Source organism: Nycticebus coucang, chromosome 4, assembly GCF_027406575.1.
Source record: "Nycticebus coucang isolate mNycCou1 chromosome 4, mNycCou1.pri, whole genome shotgun sequence".
Lineage (NCBI taxonomy): Eukaryota > Metazoa > Chordata > Mammalia > Primates > Lorisidae > Nycticebus > Nycticebus coucang.
Window position 1 is genome coordinate 71,238,535 of NC_069783.1, and position 22,244 is coordinate 71,260,778.

General features: G+C 33.8%; 1 protein-coding gene and 1 pseudogene across 2 annotated transcripts in view; one reads left to right on the forward strand and one right to left on the reverse strand.

The window, feature by feature from the left end:
* Window positions 1–22,244, reverse strand: part of EXOC6B (exocyst complex component 6B) — a 782,024-nt gene that overhangs the window by 446,809 nt on the left and 312,971 nt on the right. Inside the window, exons 7-8 of the mRNA XM_053587825.1 lie at window positions 20,694–20,870; window positions 3,424–3,492 (exon numbers count right to left, since the gene is read on the reverse strand). Coding sequence (XP_053443800.1) covers window positions 3,424–3,492; window positions 20,694–20,870 — 246 coding nt within the window. The remainder of the gene's footprint in view (window positions 1–3,423; window positions 3,493–20,693; window positions 20,871–22,244) is intronic.
* On the forward strand, window positions 10,076–10,724 carry LOC128583573 (signal recognition particle 19 kDa protein-like; annotated as a pseudogene). The gene has a single exon (XR_008379494.1). The product of XR_008379494.1 is annotated as a signal recognition particle 19 kDa protein-like (transcript).

Below are 22,244 nucleotides of genomic sequence, written 5' to 3' on the forward strand. Positions count from 1 at the left end.
CATTTTAATAAGGCTAAAATAACACTGACTTACAAACCACATAAGGACAACCCACAATAAAAGAAAATTATAGGCCTATGTTACTTACGACTATATATACAAATACAATTTTTTAAAAAGAATAAGACCTAAGTTCCATAGAATGTTACAAAAATAGTAATACATGTTTATCAAATTCAGTTTATCTAAAGAATGCAAAGATGATTTAACATCTGAAAACTTTATCAATGAAATTCACCATATTCATGAAATAAAGGATAAAAACCATAAGATCATATTAGTATATTGTGAAAAAAATTCAACACACATTTATGTTTTTTCAAAAACAATTATCAAGAACCTAGGAATAACTAAAGAATATTTACCAAACCCTACCATAAAAATCAGTTCATGAAAAAAAATCAAATATATTCTCTTTAAGATAAGAAATTGGACAAGGATGCCTACTATCACATTACTGAACAACAAAGTAATGATGATCACAATCAATAAAAAGAACAATTAGATAATATGGATAAAAATTAAAGTAACAAAATCAATAATGACAGATTATATGATTGACTAAACAGAACACCTATCATGAACCAAAGATCACTATTATAACCAATAAAATAATTGAGCAAGTTTGACAGACATAAGATCAATTTCTGAAAATCTATAGTATTCCTCAGAGCTAATTAGAAAATAAAGTAGAAAACAGCAATAAAAACTATAAGTATTTTGTTATTAAACTAATAAATAATGTCCAAGACTACTAACATGGGGGGGGGGGGGCGGGAGCTGAATTAAATCATTTTTAAAATCTTATCCTTCCGTGAATGGGATGAGCATTATAAAGTTGTTCATTCTTCCCAAAATTTATGGATATATAAATTCAATCAATTCAAATCAAAATTCTAGGAATATTTTTTATTTAATAAATTCAAACTTATATATACATTCATATGTATATATGGTATATAAATAGCTAAGTCTTTTTTTTACAAAAGAAACAAGAAGGAACTTCTCTTGTCATTTATTTAGATATACTACAAATCAAATATAACCCTCCCCCAAAAAAAGCTAAGAAACAGACTCATCTAAGTATGGAAATTTAGTCAACCTCAGAGGTACTAAAAGAAATCATGCAGTGATTACTCAGTAGACAAGATTGTTAAAAAATAAATAAATAAAGCTGGATCCCTACCTCATACTACATAGGATGGTAAATCGAAGATGGATTAAGATGAAAATGTGAATGGAAAATATTAAAGGTAATATAGGAGAAATACTCTGTAACACTGGCATAGAGAGAGATTTTTTTAAAAAAACAACAAGACTCAAAAAGTTATTAACTATACGGTTAAAATTGGTGGATTTAATTACATCAAAAATTAAAGATTTCTGTTTCATCAAAGAAAACATTGACATGGTTTAGAATCTGGTAACATACTGGAACAAAACACACTTGCAGCACCCTAAACTGTCAATACCTACAACACATGGAATTTCCAGAAATTCTTCTTTCTAAGAAAGAGTAAGAGAAATAAGAAAACTAAAGTCAAAAATAACTTTAAAAAAAACTTTTAAAAAACTTTTAAGAAAAACTTTAAAAACGACTTTTAAAAATAACTTTAAAAAAACTTTTAAAACAAACTTCTCATCCTTAATTTTTAACTAAAGCTAAAAATAAGCATAAAAGAAGAAAATCTTAAATGATTAAAAAGTCTCTAAAAAGTAGCAAATTTTTTACCAATAATCAGAGAAATACTTATTAAAACAAAGAGAAGCTGTTCAAAATCCATCCGGTTAGCAAAAAATAGAAATTAGTAAAATTAAGTATTATACCTTATGACACAATTCTACTCCTAGGTAGAAACTTACACACAATTCTATTAGAAAGTACTATCTGTTATAGCAGAATACTTGAGGCCATTTAAGTTATGATGACTAAAGTAATGTATAATTTAAACATAGCAATTACAAACCATCAATTAACTACCATTCAGCAGGAGAAGGAAATGAGCTAGAAATATGCACGCTAACAAGGACAGATATTAAAATAGTGCTGAATAAAAATATACAAAAAATAGAACTAGATCAACAGCACAATATTCTTTGAGCAAATTAAAATATACAGATACAAAATCACTATATATGTTTCAAAGACACATATAGTACACATCTATCTATGAGCATATATTAAACATATTTGAGTTAGTACAGTAGGAGGTGAAGAGATATACGGCTTTCCATAGGAACTGACTGGAAAAGTACATGTATAATATAATGAAATAAAATACAAGAGTCCCTTGTATGAAATAACAGTATATCACAATCTAAGGTGTATATGATTCATTTAATTATCCATAAGACTGAAAAAAATTTTATCTACTTGATTTAGATGCCTTCTTATGATTCGCTCTACACCTGGCTTTATCTTTATGTAAAAAGGAATGATTGATAGAGAGGAAGGAGGTATACTGGGATAAGAAAGAGGGAGGGAAAGAGAGAAGAAAAGAGGAAGACAAAGTGAGGAGAGGAGAAGAATAGCAAAAGAAGCTACTAGGTCTTTTTTCAAACTAATGGAGACTACCACAAAATACGTCAGCCCATAAAGTCCACAGATCAGTCTGGAATAATGATTAAGTGACAACGCTATATTAAATACTGTAATATGGAGAAAGGAAATGATAACATACTGGGCAATAAGATATAATTGAACATATAAAAACAAACCTGCTGTAAGCTTCACTGACCTTTACCACAAAAAATAATCAATAATGGGCTTCTCTTACCAATTTACCTTTGTTGATACTAATGTTTAATTATTTAGAATATAAAAAGTTTTAGAATATATTTTAGAACACAATTAATACCCACAATATCCCCTGCTCCCTAGAGAGGATCCTTTTTCCATATGCTGTGTATGATAAAAGGAATAACTGTTATCAGAAACTAAAAATTTGAACATTTTCACAAATACTATTTAAATATATAAAAATGGGCTACTGTTATTTGAATAAGTACCTCATTAAATTAAAAACAGAAATCTGAACATGTATATCTAGTGATAAGTTAGACAGTCATGACTTTGTTGATGACTCATAGAAATGTCACTAGCTATAGCATATTACCTAACAGACACAAGAAAATGATTCAATAACCAAGAAAATGTATTATTTTTTAGAAATAATATTACTTAAACAATAATAGTTTCCCACTCTCATTCTTTTTTTTTTTTTTTTTTTTCCAATTTTTGGCTGGGGTCGGGTTTGAACCTGCAACCTCCAGTATATGGGGCCGGCGCCCTACTCCTTGAGCCATAGGCGCTGCCCATAGTTTCTCACTCTCATTCTTAATAATACAGGAAAACTACCAAAAATGAGAAATCAGAGATTTGAATTCAATATACATATTAGATAAAGCCAGATAAAGACTCACCAGGACAGAATATATGTGCAGACATCGATAAACAGGAGAGAAATCCACCAAATCCTGAGCCCCTGGTACCTGCAAATACAAAGTTATCACAAAAATTCAAACAAAGCTATAAAGAGAAAATGCGCTTACTTTTACCAGTTGTATTTTTTTTCAAAAAGGCCAACGGCCAAAAATTCTAGATTCAAAGTAAGAGATACATAAACAAACAAACAAATATATGCTCCAAAAGACCTAGTTCTGGCATTTTAGTCATGGGATTAACAAACTGTGAATATATACCACCAAGACTGCCACAAAGCCCACAAGCAGGAATAGAAGAGAAACAGGTGGCACTAATCCTGTATCTGCCTTTACAGATACATCTTGGGCAGTGTGACTCCAAAGGGAAACTAAGAATGTAGCAATATGACTTTGATGACTTGATTTTGTCTTCTAAGATACACAGCAGTTTACATAAAAAACTAGGTTTCAGGTTTGTGCCCATAGAACAGAGGTTACGGCACCAGCCACATACACCAAGGCTGACCGGTTCAAATCCAGCCCAGTCCAACTAAACAACAACAACTGCAACAAAAAATACCCAGGTGTTTGTGGTGGGCGCCTGTAGTCCCAGCTACTTGGGAGGATGAGGCAAGACAATCACTTAAGCTCAAGAGTTTGAGGTTGCTGTGATCTGTGATGCCACAGCAGTCTAACGAGAGTGACATAGTGAGTACAGGTGTTTCAGTACATAAGTACATAAGTTTCACCTATGGGTACAGGCGAAACTTAACTAAATGCAGAATATAAATGTCTGAACACAATAACTAAGAAAATGCCATGAAGGCTGTGTTAACCAGTCCTATGAAAGTATTTCAAATTGTATACAAAACCAGCACATTGTACCCCATGATTGTATTAACGTACACAGCTATGATTTAATTTAAAAAAAAGAAAAAAAACCTAAGTTTTAGTGGTCAAAAACAAAACTTGACACACAAGATGAATTAAAATGCTCTGCCAGTCAACTTCGGAAGTTCATAAGCATTAGTCGGCATGCAATCAAAATGCAGAAATATGCTAGGAAGGAAAGGGGAGATTATGTGAAAAATAAGATGATTAATGGAAAACTTAAACCCACAAGTAATCACAACCAATTATATCCAGATAATGCATCTCAATTAAGCCTAAACATCAAAAAAGAAAGGAAAAGGAAAAAAAATCAATAAGAAGTGGAGTGTAGCATGAGTGTTAAAACTGTTCACTGCTATGTGAACTGACAATGGGTAAGTCACAAATTACTTTGACCTCAATTTCTTCAATTACAAAAGAAAACTATCCATTGAATTATAGAAATTTAACAAGAATAAAAGGAGATAATGAAAGTAAATTTTGAACAAAACAAAATTAAAAAGAAAAAGGGAAAACATTACCTAAAGAAATAATTAAACCTCATTTCTTCACTGGGGGATAGCTTCTTCACCAAACTGCTTTCCTCAATTAAATCTACTCATTCTACAATTCAGTAGCACAAGACCCACTTGCCTTTCCCTCTGAAACCACCACACCTCTACATTTACTGGTTCAAATTTATTGCCTATTCTGTTCATCTGTTTTGCATCCATGAGGGCAAAGATTAAACCTATTTAAATACTTCATAGTGCCATCTATTCTGTCAGCATATACAACAAACTTTTAAGTTAATCTAAAGAGTGAAGGTAAGATATCCAAGATCCTACATCATCTCCCAAGAATAATTTCGGTTAGAAAAAAAAAAAAAAAAGCCTTTAGAAGAGTTAAAAAGCATTACAAATTACTAAGAAAAATATTTTATGGACAGATGGGCCCTATGCAGTCTAAAAAAAAAAAGTAGGGTTAAAAATCATGTAAAATTTGTAAGACTACAAATGGACACTTATTTTCATCTTAACACAAAAAGAGTCAACAAATGATCATTTTTTAGGCATTCTTATTTAAAATAACAACATTTAAACATCTTTACAGTCTTTTTTTCAATTGCAAAGTAGAGATTTGAAGGAAATTTACTTTATCTTGACAGAAAACCAGAGCTTGCTCATCTTGCTAAAAACACCAGGTAATTTCCTTTATTTTGCCAGAAAACAAGAGCCTAAAACTAAGCAAAACACATTCTCAAAGAAAAAAATAGAAAAACATTAAAAAATTATATTCACAATAATATTTAAACTACATAAAAACTACACATACATTTGAATAAAAGAGGAGACAAAAACATGTTTTTTAAAAAGTTTGATCTAGGCTCAGCGTCTGTGGCTCAAGCGGCTAAGGCACCAGCCACATACACTTAAGCTGGTGGGTTCAAATCCAGCCCAGGCCCACCAAACAACAAGGATGGCTGCAACCAAAAAAAATACCCAGGCGTTGTGGCAGGTGCCTGTAGGCTCAGCTACTTGGGAAACGGAGGCAAGAGAATCGCTTGAGCCCAGGAGTTAGAGGTTGCTGTGAGCTGTGATGCCGTGGCACTCTACCCAGGGCGACAGCTTGAGGCTCTGTCTCAGAAAAAAAAAAAAGTTTGAGCTGTATAGGAAATGAAACTTTTTCCCTTTATTTAGAATAAACTATTATAATTATTTATCATAAATATTTTATAATCACAAAAAGTTTAAAGAAATTTCTTACCTAACATTGAATAGCAAATTCAATAATAACTCCATGCGTTCTTCTTCATGCGTTTTATTTATTTTGTTTTACTTTATCTCAGAGACATGGCTTCACTCAAAAAGAAACTGCCCGTGGCCATACCTCAGGCAGAGCCTTCGCTCTTTCACATATTAGACCCATCCTTGTAGAACGAACGCACACATTAAGGGCCAGTTTCCCTAGAAATCTGGCTAACAGGACCACCTAACAAAGACACTTAGTTACTAATGGGCACTGGTTTATCTGGGCAGACTAAAAAAAAAAAAAAATATATATATATATGTATATATATATATATATATATATATATTTAGAGAGGTGATAAAGGCTTTTTTCTGTCATCTCCGACAAATACGTACACCCAAACCTATTCTCTGTGAGCCTGGTATGACATCATTAAATCGGCTTCAAAATATTCAAAGTGCCCTGACCTATAAGTATTGACTCTACTATTTCTTAGCTCTGGATCATCTACCAGTTAAGTCTTCCTAAGCTTTCAGACTACTTGCTCTGAAAGCAGTACACAGAAATCTAGACAAAAAAAGAAAGGAGCAAAACAAGACTTCAGTTCACAATCTTTACCTCTACCCCCAAAATAGCCTGATATTTGGAAATCATTTTTCCTCTATGCTCCCCTCTGTGAGGAACACTAGGAACTAACACTGTGAGGAACGAAGAAGAGTGCCGTGAGGATAAAGGTATGTAAAGTATGCACTGACTCATGTTGCTTTGAGCTAGATGTGTTTTCTCTGCTTCCACTAATGAAAAAGAATCACTTACAACCACAGAAAGACAAAAGGAGAAGAGCAACATACACTGAACGTGAAAGAATGCTACACATTCAGAAGAATAAGAAATGAACTTTCAAAAATATAAATAAATGGGGGTGAGGAATACTGCCAGAACAAAGGTAGATATTCCTGTCTCACAGAAATAGATCTCTTTGGAAGTCTACATTTTGCTTTCCACTTAAAATGCTAACTCTAACAAAGCAGCCTTCCCACTTCTTCCCCTCCTTTGCCTTTCCCTCCCCTCAAGTTGCAAAGAATGATTCAAACAGGTTTAGGTTTCAGCTGGGGCAGAGGGAGGGGTCCAGGGACACTTTCCTAAGCTAACAATGACTGTCTCTAATAGTTTCTGTCTCCTAACAAAAGCCATGACTCCTTCTTTATCAGCTTCATCTAATTTTTCCTTTCCAAAGTAAATAACACAGCCCTTGCATTTTACACATGTCTAAATTTGACAAATCATTATCGACTGGGACTGTAACTGATAAGAGATAACTCTGTGGTAGGATGTTGTCATTTCCTCTCATAAGGGCTTTCTTTCTGAGATACAGAAACATGATTAGAATAGTTAAACATTTCCTCTGCCTGGCAGTCAGGAACTCAAGACGTTAAGATACTAGAGTTGGTATTTTTCTAGAATTCTCATAGATCTATGAAAATACTAAAAGTAGCCACAAACAGTATATTCAAGATTATCCTGCCTTTTTAACTAGTTGCTTTCCTTAAGTATTCATGTGAAATAATTTCATCACCAAGGACAGCAGCTACATAATTCCCAGTATAGTTTCTGAATGGAGAGCATTCATGCATTTTGCCAGCTCAAACCTTTTTATTTTGAAGAGGATCAAACAATAAAATTTTGATTCTATTAGCTAAGGTATCTGTGCCTCATAGAACATGATAATGTTACATAAATGAGAACTATGATTTATTTTTAAATAACAGGTAGTAAACAACTATTAAAACAATTTTGAGAGACTGAACTTCAATATCCAGAGACAGATATCATGTAGGCAACTACTAAATTCTTCCTTTCACACACCCATTAGAGACATCATGTAACTACTAGATACCAATGCATGTGGCTAATTTGTTCATTTCAATATAATGATTCTTATATTTGCTTCAGCTGAAGCAATACTTCCTAATTTTTGTGGAGTATTTGTTATTAAGTAGCATTTAAATTCTATAAATATACCAGCTATCACATAAAACCACTATGTTTTATGACCAAAAAGAGCCTGGAGAGAGAGGACTTACAAATTAAGAAATGTAAATATTAAGGGAATATCCTCTGACAAACAGACTAATGAGCCTCTCTAGACAGTATTAACTAGAGAAGATATAAAGATTCAGAGTGGGCATGGATGATCAGGAGGAAAACAAATATGAACATTTCTAATTACAACAATTCTTTCTTTTTTCTTTCTTTCTTTTTTTTTTTAAAGACAAAGTCTCTCTCTGTCACCCTGGGAAGAGTACCATGGAGTCACAGCTCACAGCAACCTCAAACTCTTGGGCTTAAGCTATCCTCTTGCCTCAAGCCTTCCAAGTACCTAGGACTACAGGCACCTGCCACAAAGCCCAGCTATTTTTTTAGAGACAGGGTCTTGCTCTTGCTCAGGATGGTCTCGAACTCCTAAGCATAAGCAATCCACCCACCTCGGCCTCCCAGAGTGCTTAGGATTATAAGTATAAGCCAATATGCACAGCCCTCTAATTATAAAAATTCTTATAAAAATCATTATCTGGCTTTCATGATATCTTTTTGTTCCTTTTTAATACATTTTATTTCAGGCAAAAGGAAGTCTCAATAAACAGAAAGATAGATAGTTAAATTTTTCTCAAAAAAAGCATAAGAAGCAAGGAGCATGGCTCATGCCTGTAATCCCAGCACTTGGGAGGCCCAGGTGGGATTGTCTGAGCTCACAGGTTCGAGACCAGCCTGAGCCAGAGTGGGACCTCATCTCTAAAAATAGCCCGGCATTGTGGGCGCCTTAGTCCAGCTACTTGGGAGGCTGAGGCAAGAGAACAGCTCGAGCCCAAGAGTTTGAGGTTGCTGTGCACTATGACACCATGGCACTCTACCAACAATGACAAAGTGAAAGTCTGTCTGAAAAATAAAATAAATAAATAAATAAATAAAAGCATTAGAAAAATATTTCATATATTAGAGAAAAAGGAAGATTTTGATTTTTAAAAGATAATCCCATTAAAGTTTTAACAGATATATTCATTTATATATTTTCTAAACCCTCCCCCCAAAGAAGTAGTCAGTCTTAAAAGACTCATTAGTGAAGGAAAACAGAAAAAAATTACCTGAAGGTAAACTGATATATCTTTGCATTTTATTGCTAAAAAGAGGGAGTATAGTAAAAGAAAACCTTGCTTGCCTCCCACCACTCAAGAAGAGTGAGCCAACGTACTATAAGAAAGTTACTTATGCTGCCAATAAAGACAGTATATGAAAACAAGTGTTCTAGTCCTATTGTTCACACATCTGTAGCAGAAGAGACAGACATACACAAACACACACTCTCCCTCACACACACATACAAATGTACACACCATTTATTTTTCTCTTAAGAAGTCTTTCAAAGTAGATGTAGTATCCAAAAAGAGTGCGATAGTAGTTTACAAGGAATTTAGATATGTTTCTCACTAATCATTTGAGCCATTCTCCACCTTGAAAAAACTTCTGATTACCACTTTACACAACCTAGTTTCTTGATATTGGTAAATGAATGCAGGGTCTTGGTGCCCATTTCTGAACATTACCCGGTTCTCAAGTCATTAAAACATACCAGGTATTTTTCTACAGGGAGCAAACAACAAATTAGCTGAATAGGCATTGCATTGCCTTTGCATTCAAAAGGGTCAATTGTGACTGCCCATCTTATGTCTAGAAGCCAGGAAATACCTGGTAAACATTTTTTTATTAATGTGCTTTTTGAACCACTTTGCTTCCAAATATTCAGAGAAAAGAAGAGTAGAATTTATTTGGATACAAGCTTTTATGGAGCAAGACTAGAGACTGCTGACACACTCAACAAACTGGAAGGATTCTAAGTGACTAGAATTATAAAAATATAAAGAATTTTTAAGCCCCTCAGCACTTAAGAATACCCTGGTGAGAGCTCTATCTTAAAAAATAAGAAATATTGCCTTGGGGGTCTTGTGCTGGTGCAGTATGGACCCCTGTAAGGATGGCCTGTGTTGCCCTTTGGTCCCCAGGACAGGTTCATTTGTATTTATACTGCTTATTTAAATAACAAGAAGACCATCACAAAAGGAAGGCAGATACCCATAAGTAAGGCTGTTGAAAACCCAACAGCTACAGAGATTCAAGATGTATGTTTAGCAGTTGTACTGAATGCATTTCTTGAGAAAAATAAAATGTACTCCAGAGAATGGGATCGTATTGTCCAATACAGAGGCAGAGTCCGGGTTCAGCTCAAACAGGAAGATGGCAGCCTCTGTCTTGTACAGTTCCCATGACGTAAGTCAGTAATGTTGTATGCAGCAGAAATGATACCTAAACTAAAAAGAAGGACACAAAAAACAGGAGGTGGTAACCAAAGTGTTCAGCAAGGAGAGGGAAGTAAAAAAGGGAAAGGAAAGAAGACGTGACCTAGCATGAGCGTCATTTGTGTGATACTGCAAGAGACATGAATGGAGGCTTCTCATTAGTCTCTGAGAGAAACAGAGGCTTTTTGCTTGCATTATTTTACTAAACTATGCATATTTGTGCCTCTCATCATCACCAGAGTTGACAAATAAATTTACATCAGAACTTTCCATCTAGCTTTTATGCAGTAAAAAAGACTTTTTTTCTTTCAATGCAAGTGTTTGTGGAAGGAAGAATATTTTTAAATGGACAATGGACTGCATAATAAGTTACTTGAAATCCTGTATCTGTTTTTCTTCTATGTAAACATAGGTTTCAGATAGATAATGAGATTTGAAATACACATTTTGTTCATCTTCTAAGTTAATGAAATAAAATTTGGAACTGAAAAATAAAAAATAAGAAATACTGCTGTGGAGCAACTCATAAATTATTGGGACCCTTTCTGAGAAATTTCTAAATAGATTACCACTTAATTTATTCAAGTGTTTGCTCTAACCAGAAGAAAATCAGGGAAAACCGCCATTTCTACTTACTGAGGCATTACAAAAACCCTGTGGCCAAAATTGGAGGAGAGTCTATCAAGTATTCTCCATTTAAAACTGAACACTGGTGAAATAAAAACATTCAACTGGTCTTGTATTTAACAAGTATCCATTATAAGTGTGGAAACTCTGAACTGTTAAGCAAAAAAGGAAATTTAGCCCTAAATCTGGTAATAAATATAAAAGGTTTGAGAGAAGGAAAATTTAAGGTGTGCAAAAGTAAGTTAAACAAAAGTTACAATATTATAAGTAAAAAACTAATATTCCTAATATATAAAGAACTTGGAAAAACTTAAGGAAAAAAAACCCAAATCATGTACTCATGATTTTATACATTTTTCCTAATGGATAAAAGACATAAGCAGTTTACCAAAAATAAAACAACTTATAAGATACTCGACTTTATCCTTAGTAACAGGAATGCAAATACACATTAAAACTACCCGGAGATACCATGTTTCATCTATCAGACTGGCAAAAATTCAAAAGCCTAAAACAACATTCTCTTAAAGACGCTGCAAGGAAACATTGCTGGGGTGGGTTGTGGGGTATATAGAAATAGTATAACTTCTATGGAGGAGAATTTGACATTATCTAACAAAACTATATTTTCCCCTGGGCTCAATCTTGCTTCCATAACATACCCTGATTGTACGAAAGAACAATTCTCAGTTTTTTATTTTTTTCCAAGTTTTGAGGTGTTTTACATGCAGTAAAATTCAGCCTTTCCAGTGAACAACTCTCTAAGTTCTGACAAATGCATATAATCCTGAATCCACCATCATAATCAAGATGAAAAGGAACAGTTTACCATCCAACAAAATTCCCTCATGCCTCTTTGTAGTCAAATTGTGCCCTGACGCCCAGTCCTCAGCACTGATCTATTTTCTGTCCTTAGAGTTTTGCCTTTTAAGGAACATCACACAAATAGACTCATATAATATGTACCCTTTTTAATTTGGCTCCATTTAGCACAATGAATTTTGGATTCACCTGTGGTGTTGTTCATATATATGTTGTTCATTCCTTTTTATTTTAGAGTGATACCCCAATTATGGTTATATCATAGTTTGTTATTCTTTCATCCACTGAAGGACATTTAGAGTGTTTCTAACTTTGGTAATGTTTAAGCAAAGCTGCTCTATATATTCAGCTGCAGGTTTTTAAATAAACACATTGACTAAATACCTTGAAGTGGGATTGCTAGGTCACATATGGTAGGCATATGCTCAACTTTATAATAAACTACCGAATTCTTTTCCAAAGTGACTGTACCGTTTCACAATTTTACACCAGTATATGAGCTTCATTTGGCCTACATCCTTGCCAACACTTGATATTGTCAGTATTTTTTTTAATTTAGCTATTCAAATAACTGTGCAGGTAAAATAGTACTTTTTAATAGGAAAATTTTGGAAGTCATTAAGTGCTCATATATAGATTGGCTGAATAAACTATGGTACAGTCAAACAATGAAATAGAGTATTTTAGACACGGGAGGGGAAAAGTACATTCAATAGTTTGGGTTATTAGCAACTTAGCACAGGGCAAAATGGAGTTGAATAATCAATGAGAATATGAAGGAGAAATTCTAGAAGACCTGAAATGACAGAAGTTTATGATTGAAGCAAACAATTTCACTACAATGAAAAACATCAAAAACTCCTTAAATCAATATGAGCTATATCTTTACCAATAGATAGATCTAAAATATCAAGAATTGGAATAAAAAAACTAAACAGATAGTCTAAAACACATCATAATGTTTTCATTCAACTTCATAAATTGTCCTTTGGGCATTTGATTATACATAAGGATATACATACCTACTTTTCTCTTGACTATATTTATCCGTAATAGACCAGTCTTCATTAAGAACAGAAGTGCAAAACTAGAAGCCTACAGGGTCTATGGGTATTGAGAGTAAGTGAAGTAGGCTAGCATTTTAAGTTGTATTCTCTTATTAAACATACAAGGTCTGACAATTAAGTTCTTTTTTTTAATTTATTATTAAATCATAGCTATGTACATTAATGCAATTACATGGCACCATAAACTGGTTTTATATACCATTTGACATATTTTCATCACACTGGTTAACATAGCCTTCTTGGCATTTTCTTAGTTATTGTGTTAAGACATTTATATTCTACATTTAGTAAGTTTCACATGTACCCTTGTAAGATGCACCATAGGTGTGATCCCACCAATCAGCCTCCCTCCGCCCATCCTCCCCCTCCCCTCCCCTCCCTTTCCCCCTTCCCCATATTCTTAGGTTATAATTGGGTTATAGCTTTCATATGAAAGCCATATTCATAGTAGGGCTGAGTACACTGGATACTTTTTCTTCCATTCTTGAGATACTTTACTAAGAAGAATATGTTCCAGCTCCAAAGTTCTTGAACTTGCCACAGTGGGCTTACACTGGCAGCACTGTACATATAATTCAGTAAGGTTTCATAAGCTTAGTATATCAGTGTCTCACAGTTGTTTTCATGTCAATGTGTAGCAGTATTTTGCTGAGTGGTATTCATTATTGTTGTTGCGTGTTTTTGTGGGTTGTCGCAAGAATATCAAAGCTTGAATTAGAGTAATGAACAAACATTAAATTTCTTGTTAAGCTTGACAAGAGTGGAAGTGAAATCAATGATGTGTTAGTACAAGTTTATGGAGACAATGCCATGAAGAAACAGCAGTGTACAAATGAATTAAACGTTTTTCTGAGGAGAGGAAAAGCACCACTGATAAAGAGATATCAGGGCAGAGTAGAACTGATGAAAACACTGCATAAATTCATTGAATTGTGTGTCAAAATTATCACTGACTGTGAGAAGTATAGCAGACCAAGTTAGCATTGATACAAAAAGTTAGGAAAATTTTAACTGAAAATCTTGGCATGAGAAAGGTATGTGCAAAAATGGTCCTGAAGGAGCTCAACCATGAACAAAAGCAAAGGAGAAGTGAAGTTTGCCAAGGTCTTTTGGAGAGGCAAGACAATGTTTTGGGACATGGTATGACTAGTGATGAAACATCACACCCATACAACCCTGTAACAAAGCATCAAAGTGCCTGATGGAAGTCAGCCAATTCTCCATGACCAAAAAGTGCCATCAGTCCAAATCAAGAGTCAAAATCATATTGCTAACCTTTTTTGATATCAGAGGGAATGTTCATTATGAATTTGTACCAACTACACAGTTAACTACATTTACTGTTTGGAAATGCTAAAAAGACTGTGTGGAAAAGCTAGATGAAAACAACCTAAACTTTTCACCAACAATTAATGGCTCTTGCATCAAGACAATGCACCGTCTCATACAGCACTGTCTATGAGGGAGTTTTTAGCCAGTAAACAAGTAACTGTATTGGAACAACCTCCCTACTCACTTGATCTGGTCCCCAATGACTTTTTTCTTTATCCAAAAATAAAGGATTATTGAAAGGAAGACATTTTGATGACATTCAGTACATCAAGGATAATATGATGACAGTTCTGATGGCCACTCCAGAAGAAGAGTTTCAAAATTGCTTTGAAGGGTGGACTACCTGCTGATATTGGTGCATAGCTTCCCAAGAAGAGTATTTCGAATGTGACTGTAGTGATTGATATTCAGCCATGCAGTATGTAACCCTTTTTCTAGGATAAGTTTACAAACGTAATTGTCAGGACTTACACTTTACAAATGAAATATCTATGACTAATACTCACTTTTAGAAAAGACTATACTCATAATTTTTTTTTTCAAATATTTATGGCCCCGGCAATCTCTTTCAAATGCCATTTTTAATATACATCTAATATAACCAATATTATTTTCCCTCAACAGCATAATTGTGATAAAAATAGCAATGGCCAGTATGTAGACACAGCAGTAATTGTGGCTTATGGAAAAAATAATATCACTGATTGCAACCTTGCTACTCGGGACCTATTAATACCATGCTTAGAAAGAAACTAAGTTGGAAGTCTAGATTTTTGTGCAATTCAATGGACATTTTAAGAGTTGACAACTAATTTAAAAAATCTTAAGCACTGTGCAGGTCAACAAGTTTGCAAACTATTTCTGGCCCATGAACTGCCAATCTACAACATCTGATCTAAACTTCTAATAGCATTCTTTATTTCACATTAACTTTCTGAGGAATGATCCTTATTTTCTATTACCTTACCATCAATGGAAATTTTTACAAGAAACATTTTGAAAGTTGAGTCAAATAGAAAAACAACAATTTTTATAAGCATTTGACACAAATTATTTTTACTATTTTATAAGTGAGAAAAAGGGATGGTTAAATTATTAAATGATTTTCCCTAATAGTACAAAATTAATAGAAATTGTACCTTCTAAATACAAATCTGATTTGTATACTTTCCAATCACCTTGTGTTGTGAAGTGAATTGTGTCTCTCCCTTTAAAGGGATAATTGAAGTTAAATGAGGTCCTTGGGCAGGTTTTTAATCCAACAGGATTAGTATACTTATAAAAAGTGGAAGAAACATCTCAAAAAGGAGGAAGAGACACTAGGAGTGTGTGAACAAAGAGAAAAAGCATGTGAAGACACAGCTAGGAGAGAAACCTTAGGAGAACCCAACCCTGCCAGAACCTTGATCTTGAACTTTCAGCCTCTAGAATTGTGAGAAAATAAATTTTTGATGTTTAAGCTACCCAGTCTGTAGTATTTTGTTATGGTACCAACTACACAGCAAATGAACACATCATGTTACTTCAAAATTAGTCCAGTACCATAATCATCAAGACATTCCAGGAGGCTTTATGTTATATGACATTTGTATTTAAATTAGCGATTTCCTCGTGTTAATTCTATATTTCAATAGAGGCACCAAAATCTGGACAGCTAAATTTGACATGAATAATTTGGTCAACAAACATTAATTTGACCCATACTCTATGATGGTTGGCATGGATGATGTGGTTGCTCCCTTTCTCACAAATATTAACATATCACCTTAAGGCAGCAGTTCTCAACCTGTGGGTCACGACCCCTTTGCGTGTCTCCTGTACATCAGATATTTACATTATGATTCATAACAGTAGCAAAATTACAGTTATGAATTAGCAACAAAAACAATTTTATGGTTGGGGGTCACCACAACATGAAGAACTGTATTAAAGGGTCACGGCATTAGGAAGATTGAGAACCATTGTCTTGAGAGCTTCTTTGGATTTTATCTTCAAACACCTCAAAACTGATATTCCTGATGACTCTAGGGCCATAAATTCATTTTCAATTTAAAATGCTCACCATTTCTAGAATATTTTTAAAATCCTATGTAGACATTTAGAGAAGAACATGAATATCTGTGTATATCATAGGATGATATAAAGCAAATTCCCTAAATCATACGTATTTCCAGTGAAAATCAAACTAATTAAGGTGATCAAAACTGGTTAAATATTGGTAGTTTTATATGGTTCAATTTTCATATATGATTGGTTTTAAAAACTTATTTTAATTATGACCCTTTCATTAGCTCAGCCAAAAATAATATTAAAATAAAGACAGAATTTTACTAGGGAATACTTTTTTTTTAAAAAACACTCTTCAGGGTGGCGCCTGTGGCTCAGTGAGTAGGGCACCAGCCCCATATGCCGAGGGTGGCGGGTTCAAACCCAGCCCCGGCCAAACTGCAACCAAAAAATAGCCGGGCGTTGTGGCGGGCGCCTGTAGTCCCAGCTGCTCGGGAGGCTGAGGCAAGAGAATCGCGTAAGCCCAAGAGTTAGAGGTTGCTGTGAGCCGTGTGACGCCACAGCACTCTACCCGAGGGCGGTACAGTGAGACTCTGTCTCTACAAAAAAAAAAAAAAAAAAACACTCTTCAATAAACCTGGGGGTCAGGAGTAGAGGGATAGAATAACAAAAAGAGACTCATTCCTTCAGTTCATTCAACATGGAGAGGTAGTTTTGCACCCAAGATCACAATTTACTATTGAGACTTCATCTTCAGTTCCTCAGGCTATTAAATTTTTCCCATTTCTAGCACAAATTTTATTTTGGTTTAATATTATGTTAATAATCTGCTTACTATGTGAAAAGCTATGTTCTAGATGTTTGGATTTTCCTACTCACCTCATTCCACAATCTCCTATTAAGTGCCATTAAGCTAAAGATATAATTATAGGAAATAGCTTTTAAATGGCATTCAACTCAAAGAACATATTAAATATATTACCATTAAAAGCACAAAGTAAAAAGTTTTTACTTCACAAAATAAATATCTAAACTTGATAAATTAGAATTATAAAATTTCATTTTAAAATGTTGGTAATCTATAATAAGCAACAGATTTTAGAAAGCTAAACATAACTTTTTCTTCAAGTATTGCATTGATGGCCAGAAAAGTTTTAAATCATAGTAATGGAAAAGCCATAGAAGATCTAAATAATTATTATCTAAAAAATTATCTAAATATACTAAAAAAGCTTCCTCATGGTCCTCTATAGCCTTACAACTCAAAATGTGGTCCAGGGACCAAAAGCATCATCCTCACCTGGAAATGTTGTATGGTGCATCTCACAAGGGTACATGTGAAACTTACTAAATGTAGAATAAAAAATGTCTTAACACAATAACTAAGAAAATGCCAGGAAGACTATGTTAACCAGTGTGATGAAAATATGTCAAATGCTATATAAAACCAGTGTATGGTGCCCCATGATTGCATTAAGGTACACAGCTATGATTTAATAAAAAAAAAAGGCAAGTTACAGAACAATATACATAATACAGTGCTTTAAAAATAAAATACTATATAGAAATGAAAAAAAAAAACGCAGACTCTCAGACACATGCCTAACCTGCAGAATCACAATCTGCATTTTAATACGATTCTCAGGAAATTTCTATACACAGTAAAGTTCAAGAAGCATTGCTTTACAACATGGTTCTTAACCTGGGTCCTACGAGTAAAATGAATTTTGTGAACCTCTTGAAATTTCAAGCAGAACTGTTTTTGAGTGAATATATATACCTTTCCCTGGGAAATCATTCCTTATCATTTCACCAAACTCTCAAAGTAACACATGACAACAAATAGATTAAGAATTCACTGCCCTATAGGATTCTATGCCACAGTTATTATGCTTACAGATTAAAAGTCACAATATTCCAAAAACTATGCTGTTCTCAATGGGGTCTGCTGAAGAATGACAAGAATGAAGGTCAGAATGTCATGAAAGACCTTATCTGAAGAATTTATTCACACCATGCAAGAACTATGCCAAGAAACCAGTTTGGAAACATCTAAATAAATAATTCTCTACATGAGGTTTGAGATTAAGAATGTGCACTTGAAGAAGATTCAAACTGAGAAGTAAATAAATATAAGGTAGGATTTTTTTAAGCTAGGGATGCCATTAGATGACAGTGGAGTGCTGAATTCTTGTTCTAAGAGCTCAATCAGCAAATCTTTAATATGAATTCTGTTTGATTTGGGAAATGAAACCCCAAAATATTAAAATATTAACTTTCAAATACATTCTTATAGTATTGCCTTTATGAGGAATCCCCCAACAAATTTTACTAGTGTTTCTTTATCCTCTCTGGACCTCATAGAACAAAGCAAAAAAGAAACATGGAACAAAAATTAAAAGGAACTTATCTAGTATCTTCGGTGAACTAATGATAAAGAATGGTTTCTAGCCAGAGGTTCTCAAAGGGATATAAGAACTATGTATATACATCATTTTTTATCTTATCAATTAACCATCTTTTCAGGTTATCCAATGGCAGAGACTATGTCTAATCTGTTTTCATAAGCCATAGCACCTCACAGAATTTCATTTTCTGGATGAGAAATGTACATGAAGGGAATTAACTAGTCTTTCTTCAGACTAATGCTTTATTGTACTACTACTGTGACTAGTCATCTATGATGAACCTAATACCTGACAATCTGATTTCCAGGACAGATTCATATCCTAACACACCAATCATTCTAAGCTAGAAGAGAGAATGCTATAAAAATATTTGGGAGAATAAAGACCTCCCTGTTCCTTTCTGTCTCCATAAGTTATCAGGCAACTAGTTAGTTCTTTAAAAGTGGTCCATGAGGTAACACCCAAAAGACTTGTTTTAGCTCTATTAAGAGCTAGTAGGAGTTCTTGCAATCTAAGTACAATAGAGATTAGGATGAAACTTTTAAGCATTGTTAACTATTAATATACTTCGTTTACACAACCTAGTAAAGTATAAATTTTAACTAAAAATGATAAATACAATTAAAAGGCATAAATGTTCCTCCTCAATAATGAAAACTATGTAAAAGAAGATAGTATTTTACATATATGATAGTCCTTCAGTCAATCAATCTTCTAATTTTTTTAGACGAATAACTAATTTGTTCACTTGCTTTTCAGCTCAAACACTTTAAACAATGTCAATTCAATTTTTGAAGTAAAAAAGAATAATAATGGGTACAAGCATACTGACTGTGGTAATAAATAACACAAGTTAGAAAGGGAAAGTAGTGAAACTAATGTTTGTTGACAACCTTTTATGGGGAAAACACTTGTGTAATCCTACATGGGGTAGACTTTACTTGATAGGTGAAGATTAAAGTTCCAACAAATTAAAGTTACTTAAGGTTACAAAGTTAGACAATGACAAGGTTTTGACCATAGTTTTTGGAGAGAAAGGGTATGATAGAATAGTAAGGATATAATAGGAGACAAGATGAGGAAGATACAGTAAACCCATTTTTATATGAAGAAATGAAACAATTAAAATTAGAGAAGCACTCAAAAGGCAAAAAAGTCAGAAGTAAATACTTTCTCACATGTATCAGCAGCCATTTTAAAAATACATGATATGACTGTTAATAATTTTTGAAAAGAAAATAGCAAAACCAGGACTGGATTACAGTCTATCTAACTCTAAAATTCATGCTTTTTAATACTACCCTTATAAAGAAATAAATCCAGTTTTTTTGTAAATACTTGGATAAGTATTAAAAATCTGAATAGGAATCTCGAATGCCACAACAGTTTTTAAAAACACATTGCATATACTTGCAACAACAAAGAAGAATATAAAAATACGTACTAATTAAGCCACTTAATCATATTCTTCCCTAACAGTGATACAGAACTCACCTAAGAGGCTATGGATATGTCACAAAATTCCTAGATACCCCATAATCATTCATGCATTTACTTCTTCCAGAAATGTATTCCCAACTTTCTGGAACCTTTTTGTATTTTCACCCTGAATCATTCCTCAATAAATAAATCAGTTTATTCACTCCTACCCTTTTGAAGTAAATATTTGTGTCACATATCATAATTCTATTTTAGTAATAGTTTCAGCAGAGTCACCTACTTCTCTTGTTTCTAGGTCAAGTAAACTGTGCTCATCCCGTAATGTAGTGCCCAGTCAGTACAGAATCAAAAAGCTCTGAATCTTTTCAAAATTAGAAGAATGCACTTAAAATTTAAATTCTTTTAAAAGAATAATGATCTAAATTATCTTAGTGTATCTTCAGTTTCCTTACATTGGGGCCCATTCAAAATGGCATTTAATATCTGGAAGATCACACAAACTGTATTACTTGGATAAACTCTACATTACATCTCAACTATCCTCCATTTAAGCTTAAAAATAGTCTTACTTCCCCAATTCAAATGTTAGTTACCTCTTCATCATCTTCCTCATCTTCAACATCCAGAATTCCTGAATCCTGTTCAGACTTGGGGCTAGTGCTTTCTATCTCTATATCAAAGATTATATATGTATCTTTCTTTAACTTCCTCTTGCTACCTGTTCTGGGTTGTTGCAAGACGATGTTATCCAGGTTTCTTTGCTGTTGGGCCTAGATAGAGAAAAACACACAAAACACAGGAAAAACAAAAACAAAAGAGGAAAGAAAAAAAATTAATTAAATTGTCAACAAACTTCTAATTTTGAACAAGTTGGTATCTTAAAGAAAATACTACAATGAAAACCTTAAAACAAAGTTTTAGTGTCAAAATACAACCAAATACATTAATATGTACATTTCTAATCCTAAAGTTATCCTATCTTAACTCATTTTCCAAGTTAACACGGAGAAAAGATAATCAGTTAATATTATAAGACTTTTCATATATATCCACTAAATCGTCATAAAATGAAATCCACACATTTCTGCTTAAGCAGTCAAGAGATTAGTCTAATGCCCATTACAGGGGGACTTACCTCTTATTAGAAAAAACCATACTGAAAATCATAATGTTGGGAGAGAAGGGGTGGAAGCTTGAGATTAATTTTGATACATTTTAACTGAGGGCACTCTTAATAACAGTTATACAGATATAAGAGACCAATAACATGTAGTAAGGAGAATGAATTATCTTTAGAGAGTGATTTGAACTAACTAATCTAACAAGATTCCATGATCGTAATACATGGAAGACAGAATTTTTTTTTTTTTTTTTAGAGACAGAGTCTCACTTTATGGCCCTCGGGGTAGAGTGCCGTGGCCTCACACAGCTCACAGCAACCTCCAACTCCTGGGCTTAAGTGATGCTCTTGCCTCAGCCTCCCGAGTAGCTAGGACTACAGGCGCCCGCCACAACGCCCGGCTATTTTTTGGTTGCAGTTTGGCCGGGGCCGGGTTTGAACCCGCCACCCTCGGTATATGGGGCCAGCGCCTTACCGACTGAGCCACAGGCGCCGCCCAGGAAGACAGAATTTTAAAGGTTTAATTCTTCTGAACTTTTATAGAAAAGGTATTAATAATCTAATCCCCTCAATTTAAAAAAAAGAGACTGAAGTGATGACATAGTTTTAATAGATACAAAGAAGTAGAAAGTGTGACAAAGTGTGACAATCTAGAGTCAACAACAGAAGCATTAAATTACACAGTATTAGAGGTGGAAGTGACCTTAGTCACAAATCAGGAAACTGAGGCTTGAAGACAAAGGATTATTTCCAGGTTATGAGGCTAGCAAGGGGTAAATCAGAAGCTCAACATGCGATGTTCCAATTCCAGGTCAGTGATCTTTCCATTATACCAATAGTCCCTTAAAACATGACAAAAATGTTTCACAAAAAGGAGTTATTTGGTCAAATCCATGGGAAATACTTCATGCTGTGTAGTCTCCTTATATACAACGTACATTAACAGGATAAAAGCTGGGAGAAGTTCAGTTTTAAAAAATAGGTTTAAATGGTTTAATCTAGCATGTTCCAAAAGTATTTCCAA